Here is a 21,516-nt window from a genome sequence, read left to right as displayed (position 1 = left end):
GAGAGCCCGCCCGCCGGCACCTCAGACAGCCCCTAGCCGGTCCTCCAGCCTTCCACCGAGAGGAAGGAGAGAGCGTCCCCGGAAACCACCGACACCGTCGGCTAGAGCGGCCCGTGCTCACAGCTCTTCCGCGTCCGCCTCAATGGTGCTCTACTTTCGAGAAGGGGCGGCGGGCTGGCCCCGAGCTTAGGCTGCTGGTCTCCGGAGGATAACATTTGGAGCTTCTAAATTAGCACTGACCCTGAGGTTAGTGAAAAACGACGCCGGAATGTGGAGGCCCTGACTCAGGGCCAAGAAGCGAAGTCCGGAACAGGAACTCGCATGAAGGGAAAGGAGCCAGGCGCCTCGGAAACGCTTTTCAAGGATGGCAACTGATGTAGGGATGTTGCTCCAAAGACGGGTGGATAAGTGAAATAGCCTCCTCTGCGACAACGTGGCAAGAGGACAAAGACTTAGGTACTAAAGCGTTGGAGAAATAAATGAATAATGGCAGGTACAACTTGTGATAGGGAGGTAATTTATAAATCAGCTCCATCCATTTCTGCTGGTGTCCCATTTGTCACGGAGTAGAAATTTAATATGGTTCTCAAGGGAACGTAACTTCTCCTAATTGAAACACCCTGTTGAGAGGCTCTTCTTTACTTGCTGGCTTCTAAATTGAAGTTTATGGCTAGGGAATGATACTTTGTACTCCCACAGAGCCATGGACCGTAGTTATCTGTATCTATGACAGATTGCAAGTCGTTTGAACACACACACACACCTTTTTTTTTTTTTTTTTTTTAGAGGTCTCACTCTCTGGATCAAGTTTGTTTGGTATTCATTATGTAGCCCACGTGGGCCTTGATTACAAATGTGAGTCCCCATACCTAGATAAATCCAGTCTTTAAAGATTATTGAAACCACATATAATCTCATAAAAGTAAATAGAATATAGAGGAAAATGGCTTTTTTTTTTTTTTTGAGACAGGGTCTCACGTAGCCAGGCTGGCATTGAACTCGATGTGTAACCTTGAACCCCTGACTCTCCCACCTTCACCTCTCAAGTGCTACAACTACAGGCGGGCACCACCATAACTGACTTTAGAAAATACATTTGATGTTTAGTTTTTCCAGTCTTGTTTTGATGGGTGGGCGTATCACCCACCAGAGTCTCACTGTCCAGCACCGGCTGGCTTTGAACTCACTTTGTACCGCAGGTTGGCCTGGAACTATTGATCATTTTGTTTCTGCCTCCTGAGTGCTAGAATTGCAGACATTGTACACCATCATACCCAGCCATCGCAATACTTCTATTACTACACATTACTAGTAATGTTACGTTACTTATAGTGTTCAAAGTCATTTTAAACATTGGCATAGTGTGTATTCATTTAATTTATTGACAGATGCTGGACTGTTTTAGTATACAGTGCCAGTATTATGAAGAGAACAAGTGGCATATTTTTTATTATTGTTACCATGGAATAAAGGATCCCAAATTAAAGTATTAAAGCAAAAAATTATGCAATATTTTAAGGTTTTGATGTGCATTGCCAAGTTGCCTTCTAGAAAAAAAATGTGTGAATTTATATCATTGTTCTTTCCTAGTTCTGAGGCTTCAGGCACAATGACTCAAGCAGAAATTAAACTGTGCTCCTTATTGCTGCAAGAGCATTTTGGTGAGATTGTGGAAAAAATTGGAGTCCACCTAATCAGAACCGGCAGCCAGCCTCTTAGAGTAATTGCCCATGACACGGGAACATCCCTGGACCAGGTATGTTTAGAGAATACCAGTTTGCTCTCTTTTGCTTCTTTAATTCATTTCCTTCAGCCACCTTTTAACAATGGTACTCCTTCCCCTACAAAATAAAAATAAAAAAGCCTGCCCTATGATCAGAATCACCGTGGGGTGGGGTGGGGTGGGGTGGGGGTGTGGTATTGTACTTAGGCCCCGGTGTGCTGCTCCTTAGAGTGTCCCTAGTTTGTCTTTGCTGTGTAAGTAATCTTTGTTGTCCCCACGCCTCATTCATTCACAGTAAATCTACTAATCTGGCACTGTCTTTGAGGAATAAAAATGATAGGCAAAACAGGTCAGTTGTGGCGTGAAAGATTTTTGTCGTGGTCCTGGCTGAGGAGGTAGCTCAGTTGGTGGAGTGACTTCATAGCATGTAGGATGTTCTGGTTTGATCTCCAACACTTCATAAAACTGGGTGTGCTGATTTATGTTTATGATCCCAGCACTTGAAAGATGAAAGCTCCGAAGTTCAAGGTCATCCGGGCTACCTTGGGCTCCATGAGGCCCTGATTCAAAACAGAAAACTAGAAGAAAGACAGAGATCAAGGATAAAATGGGCATCATAGCAAGGAACTCTCTTGATCCCTTCCATTGACATTTGATTCTTACTAACTACACTATACAAAGAGGAAGTAAGAGTCTATGTGCAGTCAAGTCAAATTCAGTCCCTGTCCTGTCATGGCGGGAACTGGCCCAGATGGCTGCCACAACAAGTTCTGCTGTTCATGGGCCCTGGGTCCCCTGTCCTGGGACCTGGGGATAAGTTTGGCTGCAGACATTGTACTATGGGCACAGGAGTCCTTGGTGCAGACAAGACGCAGGTCCTGTTCGGATGGGTCTGTGTCGTTTCAACTCAGACCTAGTTGCTTTTAAAAATAAGCACAAAAAGATTCAGAAAACTCTTAGCTAGTGATCGGATGCTTCCTAAGCTGTCGGGGGTGGGCGGTATTGCCAGCAGTCATGAGCTACGTAGCTCCAGGTCTTTCTTCTCTTTCTTTGGGTCCCATCTAGGTGAAAAAAGCACTTTGTGTCCTTCTCCACCATAACCTGGTGATCTATCATGTGCATAAGCGCAGTGTGGTGGAGTATGAAGCCCAGTGTAGCCGGGTGTTGCGAATGCTTCGGTATCCCCGGTACATCTATACTACCAAAACGCTGTACAGTGACACCGGCGAGCTGATTGTTGAGGAGCTCCTGTTGAATGGCAAAATGACAATGTCAGCTGTGGTGAAGAAAGTAGCAGACCGACTCACGGAGACCATGGAGGGTCAGTACTGGCTCTACAGCTCTGAGCAAAAGCTTAGGTTGGCTGGCAGTGCCGTTCTCTTAGGCCATCTCACCTGCCTCTTTCCTCTGTCGTACAGATGGCAAAACCATGGACTACGCCGAGGTGTCAAATGCGTTTGTGCGGCTGGCAGACACTCACTTTGTACAGCGCTGTCCTCTGGTTCCTGCCTCTGGCAGCTCTGACCCTGGGCCACCACCACCTGCCCCGACCCTTGTCATTAATGAGAAGGACATGTACCTAGTTCCTAAACTGAGCTTGATAGGTAAGGAATTTTCATCCTTGAACTGTGTTTTGCCCTAATTGTGGCTTCTTCTTGACTGATTTTTATGTGAATGAACATGTGATTGTTGACCAGGTACTTGCTGTGTGCCAGTCACTGTCGTATGTAATAATGGAAAACCCATGTTCCCTTCCCGGAAGACATTATCAGTCACAGAGATAGGTTATACCACCGTGATAAGGGCTATGGAAAAGCTAGCTGTGGAGGAACCGATTTGTGAAGTGGGTGAAGGTGAGGCTTTTCTAAGAAAGTAGAATTTGATTTGGGTCTTGATGAAGAAGTAGGCCCTACTGAGGTGATAGAAGATGATTTTAGTTTGGTTTTTGTTTAGTTTGGTTTGGTTTGGTTTTTCAAGACAGGGTTTCTCTGTTGCTTTACAGCCTGTCCTGGAACTCTTTCTGTAGACCAGGCTGGCCTCGAAGATCCACCTGCCTCTGCCTCCCAAGTGCTGGGATTAAAGGCGTGTGCCACCACCACCCAGCAAAGATGAGGTGGTTTTTCTGGGGGGAGGGGTTGTTTGTTTGTTTGGGTTTTTTTTTTTTTCTTTTCTTTTTTTGGTTTTTTTCAAGATAGGGTTTCTCTGTAGCTTTGGGAGCCTGTCCCAGAACTAGTTTTCGTAGACCAGGCTGGCCTGAAACTCAGAGATCCACCTGCCTCTGCCTCCAAAGTACTAGTGTTAAAGGTGTGTGCCTCCCATTGCCTGGCAAGGGTGAGTATTTTTAAGACTAGTGTATAATAAGAAAGAGAGAAACTGAGCATTAGAGAAAGTGAGAGGTCAGTGGTGAAGCAGAGCGAGCAAAGTTCAGAGAAGCTTGAGAGAAGGCGGGAACACGGAGGAGCTAGATGAGCATAGCGTTGTAGAGTATCTGTGCTTTAACCAACTAAGAGCAAAGGGAGACTACTCAGGTTTTAAGCAGGAACGTGACACTATCTGATTTACATTGTAACTATCTAATAAAGGCTGAAAGGATAGGGCAAAAATAAGTGAGACAGACTAACGAAAAAGTAGATATAGAAGCTGTAAGAAGCCAAGTATGGCTGGGCAGTGGTGGCACACACCCTTAATTCCAGTACTCGGGAAACAGAGGCAGACCGATCTCTGTGAGGTCAAGGCCAGTTCCAGGACAGCCAGGGCTGTTACACAAAGAAACCCTGTCTCGAAAAAAAACAATCAAGAATGACATCTGTGTGTCTGACCTGCACCCATGGGAACATGATGGTGCCTTTCACTGAAAGGATACATAGGAGGACAGGCAGTTGGATGGCAAAGACTATGCATTTTCTTTCTTTCTTTCTTCCTTTTTTTTCTTTCTTTTTTCTTTGAATAATTTATTTTTATTTTATGTGCATTGATGTTTTACCTGCATGTATGTCTGTATGAGGGTGTCAGATCCCCTGGAACAGAAGTTAGATACAGACAATCGTGAGCTCCCGTGTGGGTACTGAGAATTAAACCAGGTTCTCTGAAAAAACAGCCAGTGCTCTTAACCACTGAGCTATCTCTCCAGCCCCAGGATTTTTTTCTGGTTTTTTATTTTGGTTTGGTTCGGTTTTGGTTTTTGGCTTTGGGTTTTTTTTTTTCTTTGTTTTTCACGAGAGGTTCTCACTATGTAGCTCCAGCTATTGTAGAACTCACTCTGTGGACCAGGCTGGCCTGGAACTCAGAAATCCACCCGCCTCTGCCTCCCCAATACTGGGATTACCCAGCTTCAAGACTGGATTTTTTTAAACATACTGAGTTTTAATGATACCCTCATTGATTTGAGTTTCTTACAGCTCCTTGGCCTCCTAAGCAACTCTAACTTGAGGCAGCTACATACATCTTTGGGATAAAGAGGCACCAGCTTCATTTCCTGTCATCATATGATATATAATCTAATCGTTCAGTATTTTATTTGGCAGGAAAAGGTAAGAGAAGGAGATCATCTGATGAAGATGCTGCTGGAGAGCCCAAGGCGAAGAAACCGAAATACCTAGATAACAAAGAGGTAATGGGGCTTTCTGATTAGCGGTCCTCACCCTGTTGCCACCCAGAAACAGCCCTTGGATAACAAGCGCCAACAGAACCTAAATGTTTCTGGCTAAGAAGGAATAGGATTATGAACGTCAGTAAATGTCGGTCAGGAATAGACCAGTGGAAATGGAATTCTACTACTACCTCTGCTTATTTCTCCCCTGCCCTCTTTTTACCAAGGAACAGTGAGAATGCCTGAGAGCAGGAGGGACTTCATGGAAGGAACGTCCCAGTCCCTTCTGAGGCTAACTTATTTCACTGTAAAATGGGACCAACTTTTACAAAAGAGGAAGCAGGGCTAGTGTGGTATTGCATCCCTTTAGCCCCAGCACTTGAGATGCAGAGCCAGGAGGATCTCTCTGAGTTCCAGAGCAGCCAGGGATACCCAAGGAGACCTTGTCTCAAAAAGAGAGGAGAGACTTTGGCCAGGAATGCAGCCCAGTTGGTAGGTAGCTTGCCTGGCATGAGTGAGGCCTGAGTTTGAGTCCCAGTACCAAATAAAACCAGAAGTGGTCCCTATTGTGATAACCATGCCTTTAATCACAGCACTTGGAAGAGAGACCAGCAGATCTCTGTGAATTGGAAGCCAGTCTGGTCTACATAATAAGTTCCAGAACAGCCACAGCTACACAGTGAGACCTTGTCTCAGATGAAACAAATCATAAGTGGTGGTGCACAACTATAATTCTAGCACTCAGAAGGTAGAGGCAAGAGAATCAGAAGTTTAGGGTTATCCTTGGCTACAAAGTAAGTCTAAGGCCAACCTGGGTTAAATGAAACCCTGCACCCACCAGAGGGGGGGGGGGAGGGAGAGGGAGAGGGAAGGAGGGAGGGAGGGGGAGAGAGAGAGAGAGAGAGAGAGAGAAACACCTAGATAAAGTTCAAGATTTCAGTATGGCAGGAACACATAGACCTATGAGGATTAGTAGTAAGGCCTAAGTCTAGAAAAATGTATTTAAGCCTGAACTGTTATGTGCAAATATCCTATTAGCACCCATATAAAGATGGCTAGTGAACATCTCTACCAAGTGTGGTGGTGCATGCTTTGTATCCCACTACTAGAGAGACTGATACAGGAGTATTGCTGCAAATTCAAGGCCAGCCTACTACATAAGAAGTCCCCATCTTTAAACAAATTAAAATAAAATAAAATAAGCATCTCAAAAACATGGCCAGGAGCTGGGGCAATAATTCGGAGGGTAAATGAGCTGCTGCACAGGCATGAGAAACTAGAAGCCACTTAGAGCCAGGTGTGGTAGCACACGTCTCTAATCCAGGTGTTCCTGAGATGAGACAGGAGCCAAGACTGAATCTCCTGAAGCTCACAGGCCAGCTGTCCTGCTATGTAAAGAATCAAGGAGACCCCGACTCAAAGCAAGATAGAATTTGGAGACTGACCCCTGAAGCTATCCTTTGCTCTCCACACACGTGCCATGGCACACATAGCACCATACATGCAAACACACACCATATGCCATACCTAGACGTAGAGTTAAGCATATACTCCCAACAGAAAAAGAAATTAGCATAACACAGAATAATTGATTTCCCATTCCCATACACCTGCCCCCTCTTAAGCCTCCTTTTTTTTAGTAACAGATATCCACTACCATAAGTTAGGCAAAATCCTTGAAATTCTTATATCTCACTAAGACATATCAGCCCAGTTTTCAAAATTTTCTCCTACCCAGCTATTTCTTACCTTTCCTGTTCTCTCCCTAGTCTAAGCGACTATATTATCTCTTTGTGTGTGTATAGAGGGGGATTATATGTACATGTGTTGGTACACATGCCTGTGCAGATACACACTGGAACCACAGGAGAGCATCAGATGGTCTCTAGCAATCCCTACTTATCCTTTGAGGCATGTTCTCTCCCTGAACCTGGGTCTTGTGGGTTTGTTGTTGTTTGTTTGTTTTTCTTGGCCCAAACAACCCTTTGCCCTTAACAGTGCTGAAACTACAGGCATGTATGAGATCACATCTGGCTTGTTATGTGGGTGCTGGGGGTTCAAACTCAGGTACTTATGGTTGTACAACAAATGCTTTTATCTACTGAGCCATTTCTCTAGCCCCCAAGACTATCATCTCTTGTCAGCACTTCTCCAGACTCTCCTCAGTGGTCTTCCTTCTTGCATTCTTACCCATTTAATGACCAGAAGTGCTTTTTAGCTAGGTGTAGTGGTTAATGCCTATAATCCTAGCACTTGGGAGATAGAGGCAGGACGATCCAGAGTTCATGGTCACCCTCAGTTATGTAGTAAGTTCAGTGCTAGCCTGAGCTACATGAGACCCTGGCTAAAAAAAAGAAGAAAAAAGCCAAGCTAAGGACTATTAAAAGCTACAAATCTGATCTATAAATGTTAGTCTACAGGCTATGGATATGGCCCAACCAAAATCACAGGAAGGTCCCTGGGGCTCATTAGCCATCTTAGCCTACTTGGTAAACACTGTCTCAGAAAACAACAAAAGTAGAGATGTCTATGGCCTAGAAAGATCTTCACAATTAAGAGCACCTCCTATTCTTCCAGAAAACCAGAACTGGATTCCTAACACCTATGTCTGTAATCCAACACCTTCTGGCCACCTTGGAGCCCCACACACATGTGGCAGATGCACATAGAAAGAAATCTTAAGGGGCTGGAGAGATAGTTCAGCAGTTAAGGGTGCTTGCCTTTGCAGAGGACCCAGGTTTAGTTACTATCACCCACATGATAGCTTAAAATTGTCTATAATTCCAGTCCCAGGGGATCTAATATCCACTTCTGGAGTCCACAGGCACCAAGCATGCACTTGCTACAGATACATACATGTATATTTGAGGGTAATGGACAAAAATTAACAGGGAGCAGGAAGAAGGTAAGTTCAGGGAACTTGAGTTAGAATTTGCCAGGGCACACTAACCCACACTCTTGAATTCTTTTTCTCTAATCCATTTATTTGCCACAGTATAGCAAAACAAATGGAACTTTAAAAATCTAAAATCTTTTTTTCTTTTAAGGAGGGAGTTTTTTATTATATTTATTGAGCTCTACATTTTTCTCTGCTCCCCTCCCTGCCTCTCCCCTTTCCCCATTCAACCCTCCCCCAAGGTGCCCATGCTCCCAATTTACCCAGAAGATCTTATCTTTTTCTACTTTCTACTTCCCATGTAGATTAGATCTATGAAAGTCTCTCTTAGTGTCCATATTGTTGTCTAAGTTCTCTGGGATTGTGGTTTGTAGGCTGGCTTTCTTTGCTTTATGTTTAAAAACTACCTATGTGTGAGTACATGTGATAACTGTCTTTCTGTGTCTGGGTTACCTCACTCAAAATAATGTTTCTTAGTTCCATTCATTTTCCTGCAAAATTCAAGCTGTTGTTACTTTTTTCTGCTGTGTAGTACTCCATTGTGTAAATGTACCACATTTTTTTTTAATCCATTCTTTGATCGAGGGGCATTTAGGTTTCCAGGTTCTGGCTTTGACAAACAAAGCTGCTATGAACATAGTTGAGCACATGTCCTTGTGGCACGATTGAGCATCCTTTGGTTATATACCCAAAAGTGGTATTATTGGGTCTTGAGGAAGGTTGTTTCCTACTTTTCTGAGAAATCGCCACACTGACATCCAAAGGGGTTGTACCAGCTTGTATTCCCACCAGCAATGCAGAAGTGTTCCCTTTTCCCCACAACCTCTCCAGCATAAGTTGTCATCAGTATTTTTGATTTTGGCCATTCTTACAGGTGTAAGATGGAATCTCAGAGTTGTTTTGATTTGCATTTCTCTGATGACTAAGGATGTTGAACATTTCCTTAAGTGTCTTTCAGCCATTTTAGATTCCTTTGTTGAGAGTTCTCTGTTTAGGTCTGTACTCCATTTTTTTATTGGATTATGTGATCTTTTGGTGTCCAATTTCTTGAGTTCTTTGTATATATTGGAGATCAGACCTCTGTCTGATATGGGGTTAGTGAAGATCTTTTCCCATTCTGTAGGCTGTCGTTTTGTCTTGTTGACCGTGTCATTTGCTTTACAGAAGCTTTTCAGTTTCTCTCAGTGTCTGTGCTGCTGGGGTTCTATTTAGGAAGTGATCTCCTGTGCCAATGTGTTCAAGTGTACTTCCCACTTCCTCTTCTATACGGTTCAGTGCGGCTGGCTTTATGTTGAGGTCTTTGATCCATTTGGACTTGAGTTTTGTGCATGGTGATAAATATGGGTCTATTTCATTTTTCTACATGTTGATATCCAGTTATATCAGCACCACTTGTTAAATATGCTTTCTTTTTTCCATTTGATATTTTTTGCTTCTTTATCAAATATCAGGTGTTCGAAGATGTGTGGATTGATATCTGGGTCTTCTATTCGGTTCCATTGGTCCTCCTGTCTGTTCTTATGCCAATACCAGACTCTTTTCAGTACTGTAGCTCTATACTAGAGTTTGAAGTCAAGGATTGTGATGCCTCCAGAAGTTCTTTTATTGCCCAGGATTGTTTTGGCTATTTTAGGTTTTTTGATTTTCCAAATGAAGTTGAGTGCCATTCTTTCGAGGTCTTTGAAGAATTTTGCTGGGATTTTGATGGGCATTGCGTTGAATATGTAGATTGCTTTTGGTAAGATTGCCATTTTTACTATATTAATTCTGCCTACCCAAGAGCATGGGAGGTCTTTCTACTTTCTGGTATTTTCTTCAATTTCTTTCTTTTGTCATACAAGTCTTCCACTTGTTTGGTTAGAGCTACTCTGAGATATTTTATGCTATTTGTGGCTATTGTGAAGGGTGTTGATTCTCTGATTTCTTTCCCAGCCCTCTTATCATCTGTGTACAGGAGGGCTACTGAATTTTTTTTAGTTAATCTTGTATCCTGCCACATTGCTTAAAGTGTTTATGAGTTGTAGAAGTTTCTTGGTAGAATTTTTGGGATCACTTATGTAAACTATCATATCATCAGCAAACAGTGAGAGTTTGACTTTTTCTTTTCCAATTTGTATCCCCTTTATCTCCCTTTGGTGTCTTATTGCTCTAGCTATGATCTCAAGAACTATATTGAGTAGGTATGGACAGAGTGGACAACCTTGTCTTGTTCCTGATTTCAGTGGAATCGCTGTGAGTTTCTCTCCATTTAGTTTGATGTTGGCTGTTGACTTGCTGTATATTGCCTTAATTATGTTTAGGTATGTTCTTTGTATCCCTGCTTTCTCCAAGACCTTTATCATGAAGAGATGTTGTATTTTGTCAAATGCTTTTTCAGCATCGAAAAAGATGATCATGTGGTTTTTATTTTTCAGTTTGTTTATATGGTGGATTAGGTTGACAGATTTTTGTGTGTTGAACCATCTCTGCATCTGTGGGATGAAGCCGATTTGGTCATGGTGGATGATGGTTCTGATGTGTTCTTGGATTTGATTTGCTAGTATTTTATTTAGTATTTTGGCATCAATGTTCATGAGTGAGATTGGTTTGTAGTTCTCTTTCTTGGTATTGTCTTTCTGTGGTCTGGGTATCAGGGTAATTGTAGCCTCATAAAAAGAGTTCAGCAATGTTCCCTCTGTTTCTTTTGTGTGGAATAATTTGAGGAGTATTGGTATTAGTTCCTCTTTGAAAGTTTTGTAGAATTCTGAGCTGAAACCATCTGGTCCTGGGCTTTTTTTGGTTGGGAGACTTTTGATGACTGTTTCTATTTCTTCAGCAGTTATAGGTCTGTTTAATTTGCTTGTCTGGTCTTGATTTAATTTTGGTAAGTAATATTTATCCAGAAAGTTTTCCATTTCCTTTAACTTTTCCAATTTTGTGGAGTACAGGTTTTCAAAATATGACCTGATGATCCTCTGTATTTCCTCCGTGTCTGTTCTTATGTTCCCCTTTTCATTTCTGATTTTTTTACTTTGGATATTCTCTCTCTGCGTCTTAGTTAGTTTGGATAAAGGTTTGTCTATTTTGTTGAAAAATCTAAAATCTTACACTGTATTTCAATGTTTTTTCTCCTTTTCTCTCCTCAGCCCATTCCAGATGATGGGATTTATTGGCAAGTCAACCTTGAGAGATTCCACCAGCACTTCCGTGACCAAGCAATTGTGAGCGCAGTTGCAAACCGAATGGACCAGGTAATATCTAAGTGGGTCAGCCAGTGTTCAGCAAGGAGTAAGGTTGATCATTCAGGTGGTTGTCTGATGTGGCCTCTGGCTCAGAGGCAGAAACAGTGAATTCTGAATTCTAGTTTATTTTTTCAGACAAGCAGCGAGATTGTGCGGACAATGCTCCGGATGAGTGAGATTACCACTCCCTCTGGTGCTCCGTTTACCCAGCCACTGTGTTCTAATGAGGTATACTTCAATTTTTTTTTTCGGGTTTTGTTTTATTGTTGTGTTTGGGGTTTTGTTTTGTTTTTTGTCTTTCTATGTAGCCTTGGCTATCCTGGAACTTCTGTGTTGCCCTGCTGTCACTGAAATCAGAGATTTACCTGCCTCTGCCTCTCCAGTGCTGAGTTCAGGGCCTGCACCACCACTCCTAGTTCAGCTTCCCATCTTCGTGCTAGCTTCCTGATAGACGTAGGTATTATAGCAGTTATTAGGTGTAGCTTGTAGGGCTATGTTGATGCCTGTGCCTTAGGGCAAAGGGAGCAAGGATTTCTTGGAAATGGTAAGCACTAAAACATTTAACCACTTAAGATCCAGCTTTTTAAAATGTCAAGCCATTGGGTCTGGAGAGGTGGCTCAGTGTTTGAGGGCACTGGCTGCTCTTCCAGAGGACTCAGACTCAGTTCTCAGCACACACAAGGCAGCGCCCAGGAGTCTGTAACTCCGATTCAAAGGGATCTTATTCCCACTTCTGGCTTCCTTGGACACTGCTCACACGTGATATACATACATTCATGCAGGCAAAGCATATACACGTAAGGAAATTTTTACATAAAACCAGGCATGGTGGCACATACCTTTAATCCCAGCATTCAGGACACAGAGGCAAGTGGATCTCTAAATTCAAGGCCAGACTGGTGTACAAAGTTAACCCAAGGATACACAGAGAAACTTTGTCTCAAAAAACAAATGAGTAAATCTCCAAAAAAAAAAAAATTTTTTGTTAAGTCAAGTTAAATAACTGTCAAGTAAAATTTATTTCTCATTGTTTTAAGATACTAGTAGCCAGATGTGCTGGAATCCTACCTATTCAGAAGGCTGCTGAGGATTGCTTGAGCTCAGGAGTTCAAAGCTAGGCTGGACAGCAGCAGGGAAGGTTATCTTACCATTATATATCTATATATGGGTTCTGATGAAAGCCTTGGCGGTTGAAACATTACATTTCTATTACTTTTATAATTATACTTATTTAAATGTTGTTACTATACTTTATATTGTTTCTAAGTTTTTGTAGTTGGTTAGTTTGAGACAGGGTCTCTGCTGGCATGGAACTTGCTCTGTAGACAAGGCTGGCCTGTGTCTCGCTGGTGCTATGATTAAAGGCCCTACTTTCTGAGTTCGTGACCCTTGTAAATTTCATGAGTTTCCTGAGCCTTGTAAGTTTCAGCTTCCAGAGTCTTAAGAGCTTCCCTGCAGAATGAAAGGTTTAACTTTGGAGGCTATGGCTACATAACACCCATAATCTCCTAAGCCAGCCTTTGGGGTAGCCAGGATTAGTTACAGGCACACACCACTGTACTTGGTTAGTTTAATCATTTATCAGTGGACATTTGGGTTGTTTCTTATTTTACTCTGTTTCTATCAGAGTCTGACTATGCAGTGCTGGCTGTTTAGAATGCACTATGTAGATTAGGCCCCAAACTCAGAGATCCCCCTGCCTCTGCCTCCCCAGTTCTGGGGTTAAAGGCGTGCGTCCCTCTCGGCCTTTCTTTTACTCTTAGACATTTCTATGTTTGCAGTCTGGACTAGGACATCTGGAGTGACATGTTAACAGCCCTGCATTCCCAGCCCCACTTCCAGCATCCCCTTCTATTCCACAGATCTTCAGGTCCCTGCCTGTTGGCTATAACATCTCTAAGCAAGTCCTCGATCAATACCTTACGCTGTTGGCAGATGACCCCGTAAGTCTCCCCACCCACTTGATCTGTTTATAAATCCTAATATTCCACTATAGTCTTTTTGTCTGCTTAGCTGTCCCAGACAAAGTCACCATTGTCTGGCAGGAGCTGTCTGCTTCAGAGTCTTGACCAGATTTGGTCTCTAAGAAACAGAATTAATCACTAGACTTTACATCAATTAACACCATTCGCTCTCTTTTAACAGCTAGAGTTTATTGGAAAGTCTGGCGACAGCGGTGGAGGAATGTATGTCATCAGTATCCTTCCCAGCTGTCTGTTCTGTCAGGGCCCCTGAGTTAGGAAGCAGAGGGGTAACCTAGGAGAAATTGGCAGGGGTATTGTTGTTTTTGTTATTGTTGTTATTGAAACAGTCTGAAACAGTCTCATGTAGCCTAGGCTGGTCTCGAACCCACTGTGTAGCCTAGATGTTAGCACCAAAGCCCTGATTTTCTTGCCTCCACCTCCCAAGTGCTGGAAGTAGAGGCATGTGCCACTACAGGAAAGGAATTTGTCAATGCCTAATATACTAAACAAGTTCCAAAACTGAAATAGCTTTCTTAATTTTTCTGTGAGTTTTATTAATGAAAATATAAAAGCCTGGGACTGTCTGTCATGATATTCATTTGTATTTTAATAAATAAAACTTGACTGAAGATCAGAATGCAAAACAGCCATACTAGTCAGCCATACAGGCCCGGTGGTGGTGGTGGTGCACACCTTTAATCCCAGCACTAGAGAGGAATATAAAAGGTGGACTAAGCCAGGAACTCGCTCTTATTTCAATCTGAAAATTTCATAGAGGCAAGAGCTCTCTAGTGGCTGACTGCTTTGCTTTTCTGACCTTCAGGTTGAGCCCCAGTATCTGTCTCTGGGTTTTTATTACTTGTGCTACAAACTGTCATTGCTCATAGCACCTCATGCACATCATGCAAGGTGCTGGACCAGATCACCAGCTCTGCAAGAGAGGAAGAAGGAAGGTGGTAGAGCTGAGGCAGAGAGCTAGGAAAGGAGAGGAGTTGTGCTAACTGCTTACAGTCGGAGCAGTTTGGAGCTGAGGCAGAAAAGTCAAATGTTTCAAGTCAATCTGGGCTACATAGCAAGATCCTGTCTCACAAAAAGAAGAGAGGGGCTGAAGAGATGACTCAGTAGTTAAAAGCACTGATTGCTCTTCCAGGGGACCCAGGTTCAATCGCAGCATTCACATGGCAGCTAACAGCTATCTGTAACTCCAAAATCTGACACCCTCACACGTACAGGCAAAACACCTATGCACTTATGTTTTTTATTTTTACTTTATAGTAAAATATAAAAAATATACTTTATTTTTACTATAAAGTAAAAATAAAAAATAAGTTTACTTAAGCAAAACCCTTACAAATGTTAATATACTTATATATCATACATGAAATATAAAAAGCAAAGTATTATTTAATTTTTAGTTATAAATTAGGAATTTAGTCATGAAACTAAGTTCATGATGATGAGGCCAAAACATTACTGAATGCCCTTAATCCTCCACATAAAGACCTCCATAAGGCATTAGCATCCCTGGCCACTGCGACTCTGGAGTCTGTCATCCAGGAGAGGTAAGAGGGCCACTGGTTGGGAGTGGGCTCAGACACTTCCTCTCCACACCCCGTTGAACAGGTAATTTGGTTTTGATGGCATACCCTGCCACACTTGGTCTCATCTTTCCAGTAGAACTATTTTTCCCTACAAAACTAACTCCTAGCTGGAGAGATGGCTCAGAGGATAAGAGCACTGACTGCTCTTCCAGAGGTCCTGAGTTCAATTCCCAGCAGCCACATGGTGGCTCACAGCCATCTATAATGAGATCTGGTGTCCTCTTCTGGCATGCAAGCATACATGGAAGGAATGTTGTATACATAATAAATAAATAAATAAATAAATAAATAAATAAATCTTTAAAAAAAAAACTAACTCCTAGCTAGGCAAATTAACCAGCACCCAAAGCTCTGTAATACAAGATGTGTGGCACGCAAAGGAGCTGGCGTTTGGTGACAAGTTATGATTAACAGTACCATTAGGAGCTTCTGGAGCTGTAAACCTGAGCACCGTTCCTCTCTGCCCCTCACCCCACATGTGGATTAGTAAATCCATACTCTGAGACCAGGAGCTAAAGTATACCCTGTGGTTCTTTATTCTTTCAGATTTGGGTCTCGCTGTGCCAGAATATTCCGTCTGGTATTGCAGAAGAAACACCTGGAGCAGAAGCAGGTGGAGGACTTTGCGATGATTCCTGCAAAGGAGGCAAAGGACATGTTGTATAAGATGCTCTCAGAAAACTTCATATCTCTCCAGGTAGCCACGGCTTTAGTAGAGAACTTCCCATCTCTCCAGGTGGCCACGGCTTTAGTAAAGAACTTCCCATCTCTCCAGGTAGCCACGGCTTTAGTAGAGAACTTCCCATCTCTCCAGGTGGCCACGGCTTTAGTAGAGAACTTCCCATCACTCCAGGTGGCCACGGCTTTAGTAGCTGCTGTTCAGCATGGCTGGCTGTGGCAGGAGAAACTCCTGAGGAAATTACTCTGGGTCCCCAGGCAGATACTATAGCCACCTCTGAAACAGAAGAAAAGAAAAAGATGAATACAGACATAGCAAACCCATATAGGATCGTGTAGAGTTTAACTGTCTTGATAAGAGACAGACAAATCAGCTCACAGCTCTAACTTTCCTGCCCTATCCAGCCCATTATTCGCGAGAGCCTTAAATCTTTAATAGAGTAAGTAACTCATTCAACATATCTTGATTCTTGTAGAACTATGTTGGGGACCCTTTGGGGAAGCAGGTTGAATGGATTTTGGAGTCACTTCAAGCAGGTCAACCGCCGTCATTTTGTATCTGTAAAATGGCAGTGGATGATGCTGTATTACAGAGGTTTGGACCAGCTGTGGTAGTGTGTACCTATAATCCCAGTACAGAGGAGGCTGAGGCTGAAGGATTGAAAGTTTGAGGCCAGCATACGCTTAACAGTATCACACTGTCTCAATTATTAATAGTCTATTATGAAAATCAAATACAATCCACCTGGCCTGTGTAGAGTTTCCTCAGTAAATATCAATTGCTTTCCCTTTTATTCGGGATGCTGATAGAAAAATGGAAAGCCAGGCGCCCTGCTTCGTGTGGCTGATTATGTCATAAACAGAATCACTACTGATTGGCCAGGAAAGAAAAGTATTAGAAATGAGGACTGACAGTGCCAGGTGGATGGGTGTTTACCAGTTCCAAAGAACAGTCTCTTTATTTCTGTGGACAAACAGGAAATCCCTAAAACCCCAGACCACGCGCCGTCCAGGACCTTCTATCTGTACACCGTGAATGTGCTGTCGGCCGCCAGGATGCTGCTGCACAGGTGCTATAAGGTAACCGTGCGGGTTTTCTCCCATCCCTCACCGATGGCCTCGCCCTTCTCCCTCGCCCACTCCACATCACTTAAACAGAACCGTTGGCATTTCTTGTCTGTCTTCTCTTCCCTCAGAGCATAGCCAACTTGATAGAAAGGCGGCAGTTTGAAACGAAGGAGAACAAGTGAGTGCGTTCTCCATTGAACCTTTGCATTTCTCTTTTCCTCTCTCTCTCTCAGACATAGCTTGTTTTTTATGTTATTTTCCACTGAACCAATAACTAAAACACTTACACATGGTGACAGTTCTCCTTTACCCGGTACCTCTGGGCCCAGCACTTTTTCATTTATGTTCTTCACGGTCCAAGCCTGAGGGAAAACTTGCTCTAGAAATGGCAACAGTAGCCCAATGCATAATATATGGCATTGAGTCATAGGTCTGGGTTGGCGTAGCCATGCCTTAGTTTACACTTGTTGACTATACCCCCAGTTAAATAATTTTGCAAATTATGAGGCATGTGCTTGACCCCATAGTTTAAGTGCAGCTAAGAGGCAATAAATGTTTCAGGAACAAAGTTACGTTTGTGATTAAGTTATGGGCAGAGTCTGTAGCTGAAACATGGAAGGAAGGAACAGGCCTCTGAGATAGAGGGCAGGAGAATCTCAGAGAGGAGGAAATACGTCAAAGCTCTGTCTGTCTGATAGGCGGCTACTAGAAAAGTCTCAGAGGGTAGAAGCCATCATTGCATCAATGCAGGCCACGGGTGCAGAGGAGGTGCAGCTGCAGGAGATAGAGGAGATGATCACAGCCCCTGAACGACAGCAGCTGGAGATGCTGAAACGCAACGTTAACAAGTAAGTGGTGGGATCCAGACTCTGCTTGACAATGCCTTTCAAGCAAATACCTAATCTCCAATTTAGTGAGCAAACCTAAGTGCAGCTTCGTCTTTCCTAGTCTAATTAAAAGAATTGAACCTACCAGGCGTGGTGGCAAACGCCTTTAATCCCAGCACTCCAGAGGCCTAGATCTTTATGAGTTCAAGGCCAGCCTGATCCAGGACAGCCAGGGCTGTCCTCTGTCATTCACCAAGTACTGAGAATTTTACTTCAGCCTCAAGTCTGGCATTTCATCTTGGTTCTTCGTTACCTCTTACCTAGAGCATTGCAATAACTTTATCTTACAAACCATGTGTCACAATGCTCTTAGGGTTGTGTGTGTGTGTGTGTGTGTGTGTGTGTGTGTGTGTGTCTTTATGTGTATTGTGGGACTCCGTCACACTTGGATAGCAGACAATTTACCCTCTGGTCCATCTCCCCAACCCTCAGGTTATTTATTGTCTTTAAAGTGGTTGATAGATCCCTCTTCTAGTTGAAATGATTTATTGGCTTCCTTGCTTGTGCATATGTTTGCTCATCCTTTGATTTGGAAGGGGTTATGTTTCTTGACTAAAGGTCTTATGTAATCATACTAGCCTTGGACTGATTCTACTGCTTCTACCACCTCCACCTCCAAAGTGCTGGGATTACAAGTGTATGTCACCACACCTGGCTGAGATGATTTATTGATTTTTTTTTTTTACAATATAAAATCCAAATTTATTGCTGGGCCAGGAGACCTTTCATAGTTTCATAGCAATATGCTTCCGTCTTCATTTCCTTTTATTCATTAAGAGGGGTTGTGCAAATTTATTAGTTCTAGTAACTTTTTATTTTTTTCTTTAATATATATTGTCTTGCCTATCACCTCTAGCAGAAGACTGGAAAGGACATCTTGGCATTGTTCCTGATATAAGGAAGGAAACTTGAGTTCTTACGATTAAGTGTGGTGTTAGCTGTGGTTTTATCAGATTGGGGAAGTCCCTCACTCTTCTTAATTAACACTAACTCTTCACCTTCTTGTGATTTTAAAGCACACGACTCTTAAAAGTGCTGTTCTTTCTCATGGTTGTAAGTAAAAGTAAGATGCTGCCTGTGGGGCTTCAGCGGCTCCACAGTGTCTGATATGGGAGAGAGATAGATGGAAGAAGGCTCCCCTGGTTCTCTCTTCTTTCCACACGCTCAGGAATGAGCAAGCAATTCTGCATGGCTGCACCCAGCCCCGCCTCCGGTCGTGACTATACTAATGATCATTAACCCCTGGCAAATGTTTCACTTTTTCACTCAGGTTGGATGCCAGTGAGATCCAGGTAGACGAAACCATCTTCTTGCTGGAGTCATACATCGAGAGCACCATAAAGAGACCGTGACCCAGAGGAAGCAGCGCTAGGATCAAACTCAGGGCCTTTCACATTCTAGTCAAGTGCTGTATCACTGAGCTACATCCCCAACCAGAAACCAACATCCTTCTCAAAGATCTAGGAGATAGAACAACAAGAAGAAGGTGCTTGGATGCATTTTTTTTTTCTTTAACCCTGATTGTCCTGGAACTTGATCTGTAGACCAAGCTGGCCTCAAACTCATTGGCGATCCATCTGCCTCTGCCTCCTGAGTGCTGGGATTAAAAGAGTGTGCCATATCACCCAGCTAAATTTCAGATTCTGAGCCCCTGCTTCTGTCTTTCCCTACTGCTCATGATACACCAGAAAGAGATTGACATATTTTGTAAAATTTGTTAATAGACTTATACCCATCACTATATTCTCTTATCAAATCCTTGCAGTGGGAAGAACCTTAAATAAATGGGATTAGTCATAAATTATATGTGTCAGTTCTTATCAGGAAGTCATTGAGGGGCCAACAAGATGACTTACTGGGTGACACACTTGCTGCTCAAGCATGAGGCCCTGGCTCAGGAAGCTCAGTACCCACATGAAATCTAGGTGTGATGCCTATCACCCTAGCCCTGGAGATGGGCACATCTCTGAAATTCACTGTCAGCCAGTCAACACAAACTGATGAGCTTCAGGTTCTGTGAGAGACCTGGCTCAACAAATAAGGTGGAGGCCCAGCAAGATGGTGACTCGGTGGATAAGGGAGCTTGCCACCAAGGCTGATGACCTCGCCCCAGAACCATATGGTAAAAGAGAACAAACTCCCACAAACTGTCCTTTAACCTCTACTTGGGCACCGTGGCACACATACATACACACGTGCACACAAATGTCAAAATAAGATAGGAAGCAGTCCAGGAAGACACCCAGCCGTCAACTTCTGATCTGGACACGCATGCACATCTCTGTACAACACGTGCTCACACCACACGTAAAGAAGTCCACCAAAACCGGGCACGAAGGGACACACCTGTGATCTCACCAATAAGGAAGCAAGTTCAAGGTCAGCCTGGCCCTTTTGATGAGTTTCAGGCTAGTGGACAACAGAGTGAGAGCCTGTCTTAAGAAAACAAAAATTAAGTCAGTCAAGCTCATGTTGTAACATCCCTGAATTGTTATTTTTCTATTGTGATAAAATGCCATGACCAAGGGACTTACAGAAGACTCTTACCTGGGCTTTTAAGTCCAGAGGGTCAGAGTCCAAGATGGCAGAATGAAGGCATGGTGGCTGGAGCTGGAAGCCTGCCCCAGTGGGGTGGTTTGACAAAAAACGGGCCCCAAAGAGAGTGGCACTATTAGGTATGGCTTTGTTAAAGTTGATGTGGCCTTACTGAAGGAAGTATGTCACTGTGGAGGTGGTCTTTGAGGTCTCATATATGCTCAAGTCATGCCCAATGTCTCAGACCACTTCCTGTTGTCTGCAGGGTCAAGATAGCAGCTCCTCTTTCAGCACCATGTCTGCCCGCACACCGCCATGCTCCCTGCCGTGATGACAGTGGAGTAACTCTGAACTGTAAGCTGCCACCTCTGTTAAGTGTTTCATTTATAAGAGTTGCTGTGGTCATGGTGTCTCCTCACAGCAATAAAACCCTAACTGAGACACCCAGTGACATCCTCCAAAAAGGCCACACTTTCTAAATTTCCCAAACAATGCCACCAGTCAGGGACCAAGTGTTCAAATGCCCAAGGGAAACTGGGACATATGGACATATTCAAACCATCACAGCCCTGAAATTTCTTCCCAAATAGTTTTTTTCTTTTTTTCCAAGACAGGGTTTCTCTGTAGTTTTTGGAGCCTGTCCTGGAACTAGCTCTTGTAGACCAGGCTGGCCTCGAACTCACAGAGATCCACTTGCCTCTGCCTCCCGAGTGCTGGGATTAAAGGCGCGCACCACCACTGCACAGCTTCTGCCCAAGTAGTTAATTCCATTTGTAAAAGTCTACACCTATTTCACTGAGTTGTAACATTTAACACATGTACACAGTGTGCAGAATGTCAAAGGCGGCTGTGGGAAAATGAAGTTTATTTGGGGCTTTTTTTGTTGTTGGTTTTGGTTTTGGTTTTGAGACAGGGTCTTACTCTATAGCTAGGCTGGCCTGGAACTCACTGTGCAGACCAAGCTAACCTGAAACTTTCAGCAATTTTCCAGCTTCTGCTTTACAAATACTAGGATTAAAACATGCTCTGCACACCCAGCAAGGAAACCTGTTTACAGGACTGGCAGGTAAAGCGATCCACACAGTTATACTTACTATATAAACAAAAGACATATTTACCAGGTCTAGGCTTCTAGCACAGCTGAAATTATATGTGTGGAACACATATAATAATATAATGTCTGGGACATGATAAACACAAAAATTACCCCTTTCCTTCTTTCTGTGACCCACTCTAGATGGTGTATCTTGGGTACACTTTGTCCCTGTAGCTTGAATTCACTTAATGCAGCTAAACGTTACTTGCAAGGCTTTTAGTTTCTTCTTAGTTATGCTGCAATTCTTTCAACACTTGA

At 43.2% G+C, this 21,516-nt stretch overlaps 1 protein-coding gene and 1 non-coding gene across 4 annotated transcripts; both read left to right on the top strand.

Annotated features, from left to right (window-relative positions):
• Positions 1-102: 102 nt before the first annotated feature.
• Positions 103-19,123, top strand: Polr3c (RNA polymerase III subunit C). 3 transcript variants are annotated; one of them, XM_038312024.1, is made up of 15 exons: positions 103-456; positions 1,591-1,756; positions 2,789-3,044; positions 3,142-3,327; positions 5,248-5,333; positions 11,334-11,438; positions 11,565-11,657; positions 13,292-13,372; positions 13,575-13,626; positions 14,895-14,955; positions 15,541-15,691; positions 16,651-16,752; positions 16,869-16,918; positions 17,439-17,588; positions 18,898-19,123. In XM_038312024.1, the coding sequence occupies exons 2-15, from the start codon at positions 1,610-1,612 to the stop codon at positions 18,977-18,979; spliced, it is 1,602 nt and encodes a 533-aa protein (XP_038167952.1). In that variant the 5' UTR covers positions 103-456; positions 1,591-1,609; the 3' UTR covers positions 18,980-19,123. The 3 variants fall into 3 exon arrangements, with proteins under 3 accessions (XP_038167952.1, XP_038167951.1, XP_038167954.1); XM_038312023.1 differs by having other exon boundaries at positions 103-493; XM_038312026.1 differs by having other exon boundaries at positions 105-246.
• On the top strand, positions 2,423-2,558 carry LOC119801512. The gene has a single exon (XR_005283202.1). It is a non-coding gene; the product is annotated as a small nucleolar RNA SNORA5 (small nucleolar RNA).
• Positions 19,124-21,516: the final 2,393 nt, after the last annotated feature.

This window comes from Arvicola amphibius, chromosome 14, assembly GCF_903992535.2.
Source record: "Arvicola amphibius chromosome 14, mArvAmp1.2, whole genome shotgun sequence".
Lineage (NCBI taxonomy): Eukaryota > Metazoa > Chordata > Mammalia > Rodentia > Cricetidae > Arvicola > Arvicola amphibius.
Note: the sequence above shows the minus strand (reverse complement) of the source record. Positions and strands in the feature narration are given on the sequence as shown.

Bases quoted from the DNA above. Each gene is read 5' to 3' on its own strand.
- Polr3c (XM_038312023.1), top strand. The intron at 5,334-11,333 runs GTAATGGGGCTT...TTCTCTCCTCAG, and splicing joins AATACCTAGATAACAAAGAG to CCCATTCCAGATGATGGGAT. The intron at 11,439-11,564 runs GTAATATCTAAG...TTATTTTTTCAG, and splicing joins TTGCAAACCGAATGGACCAG to ACAAGCAGCGAGATTGTGCG.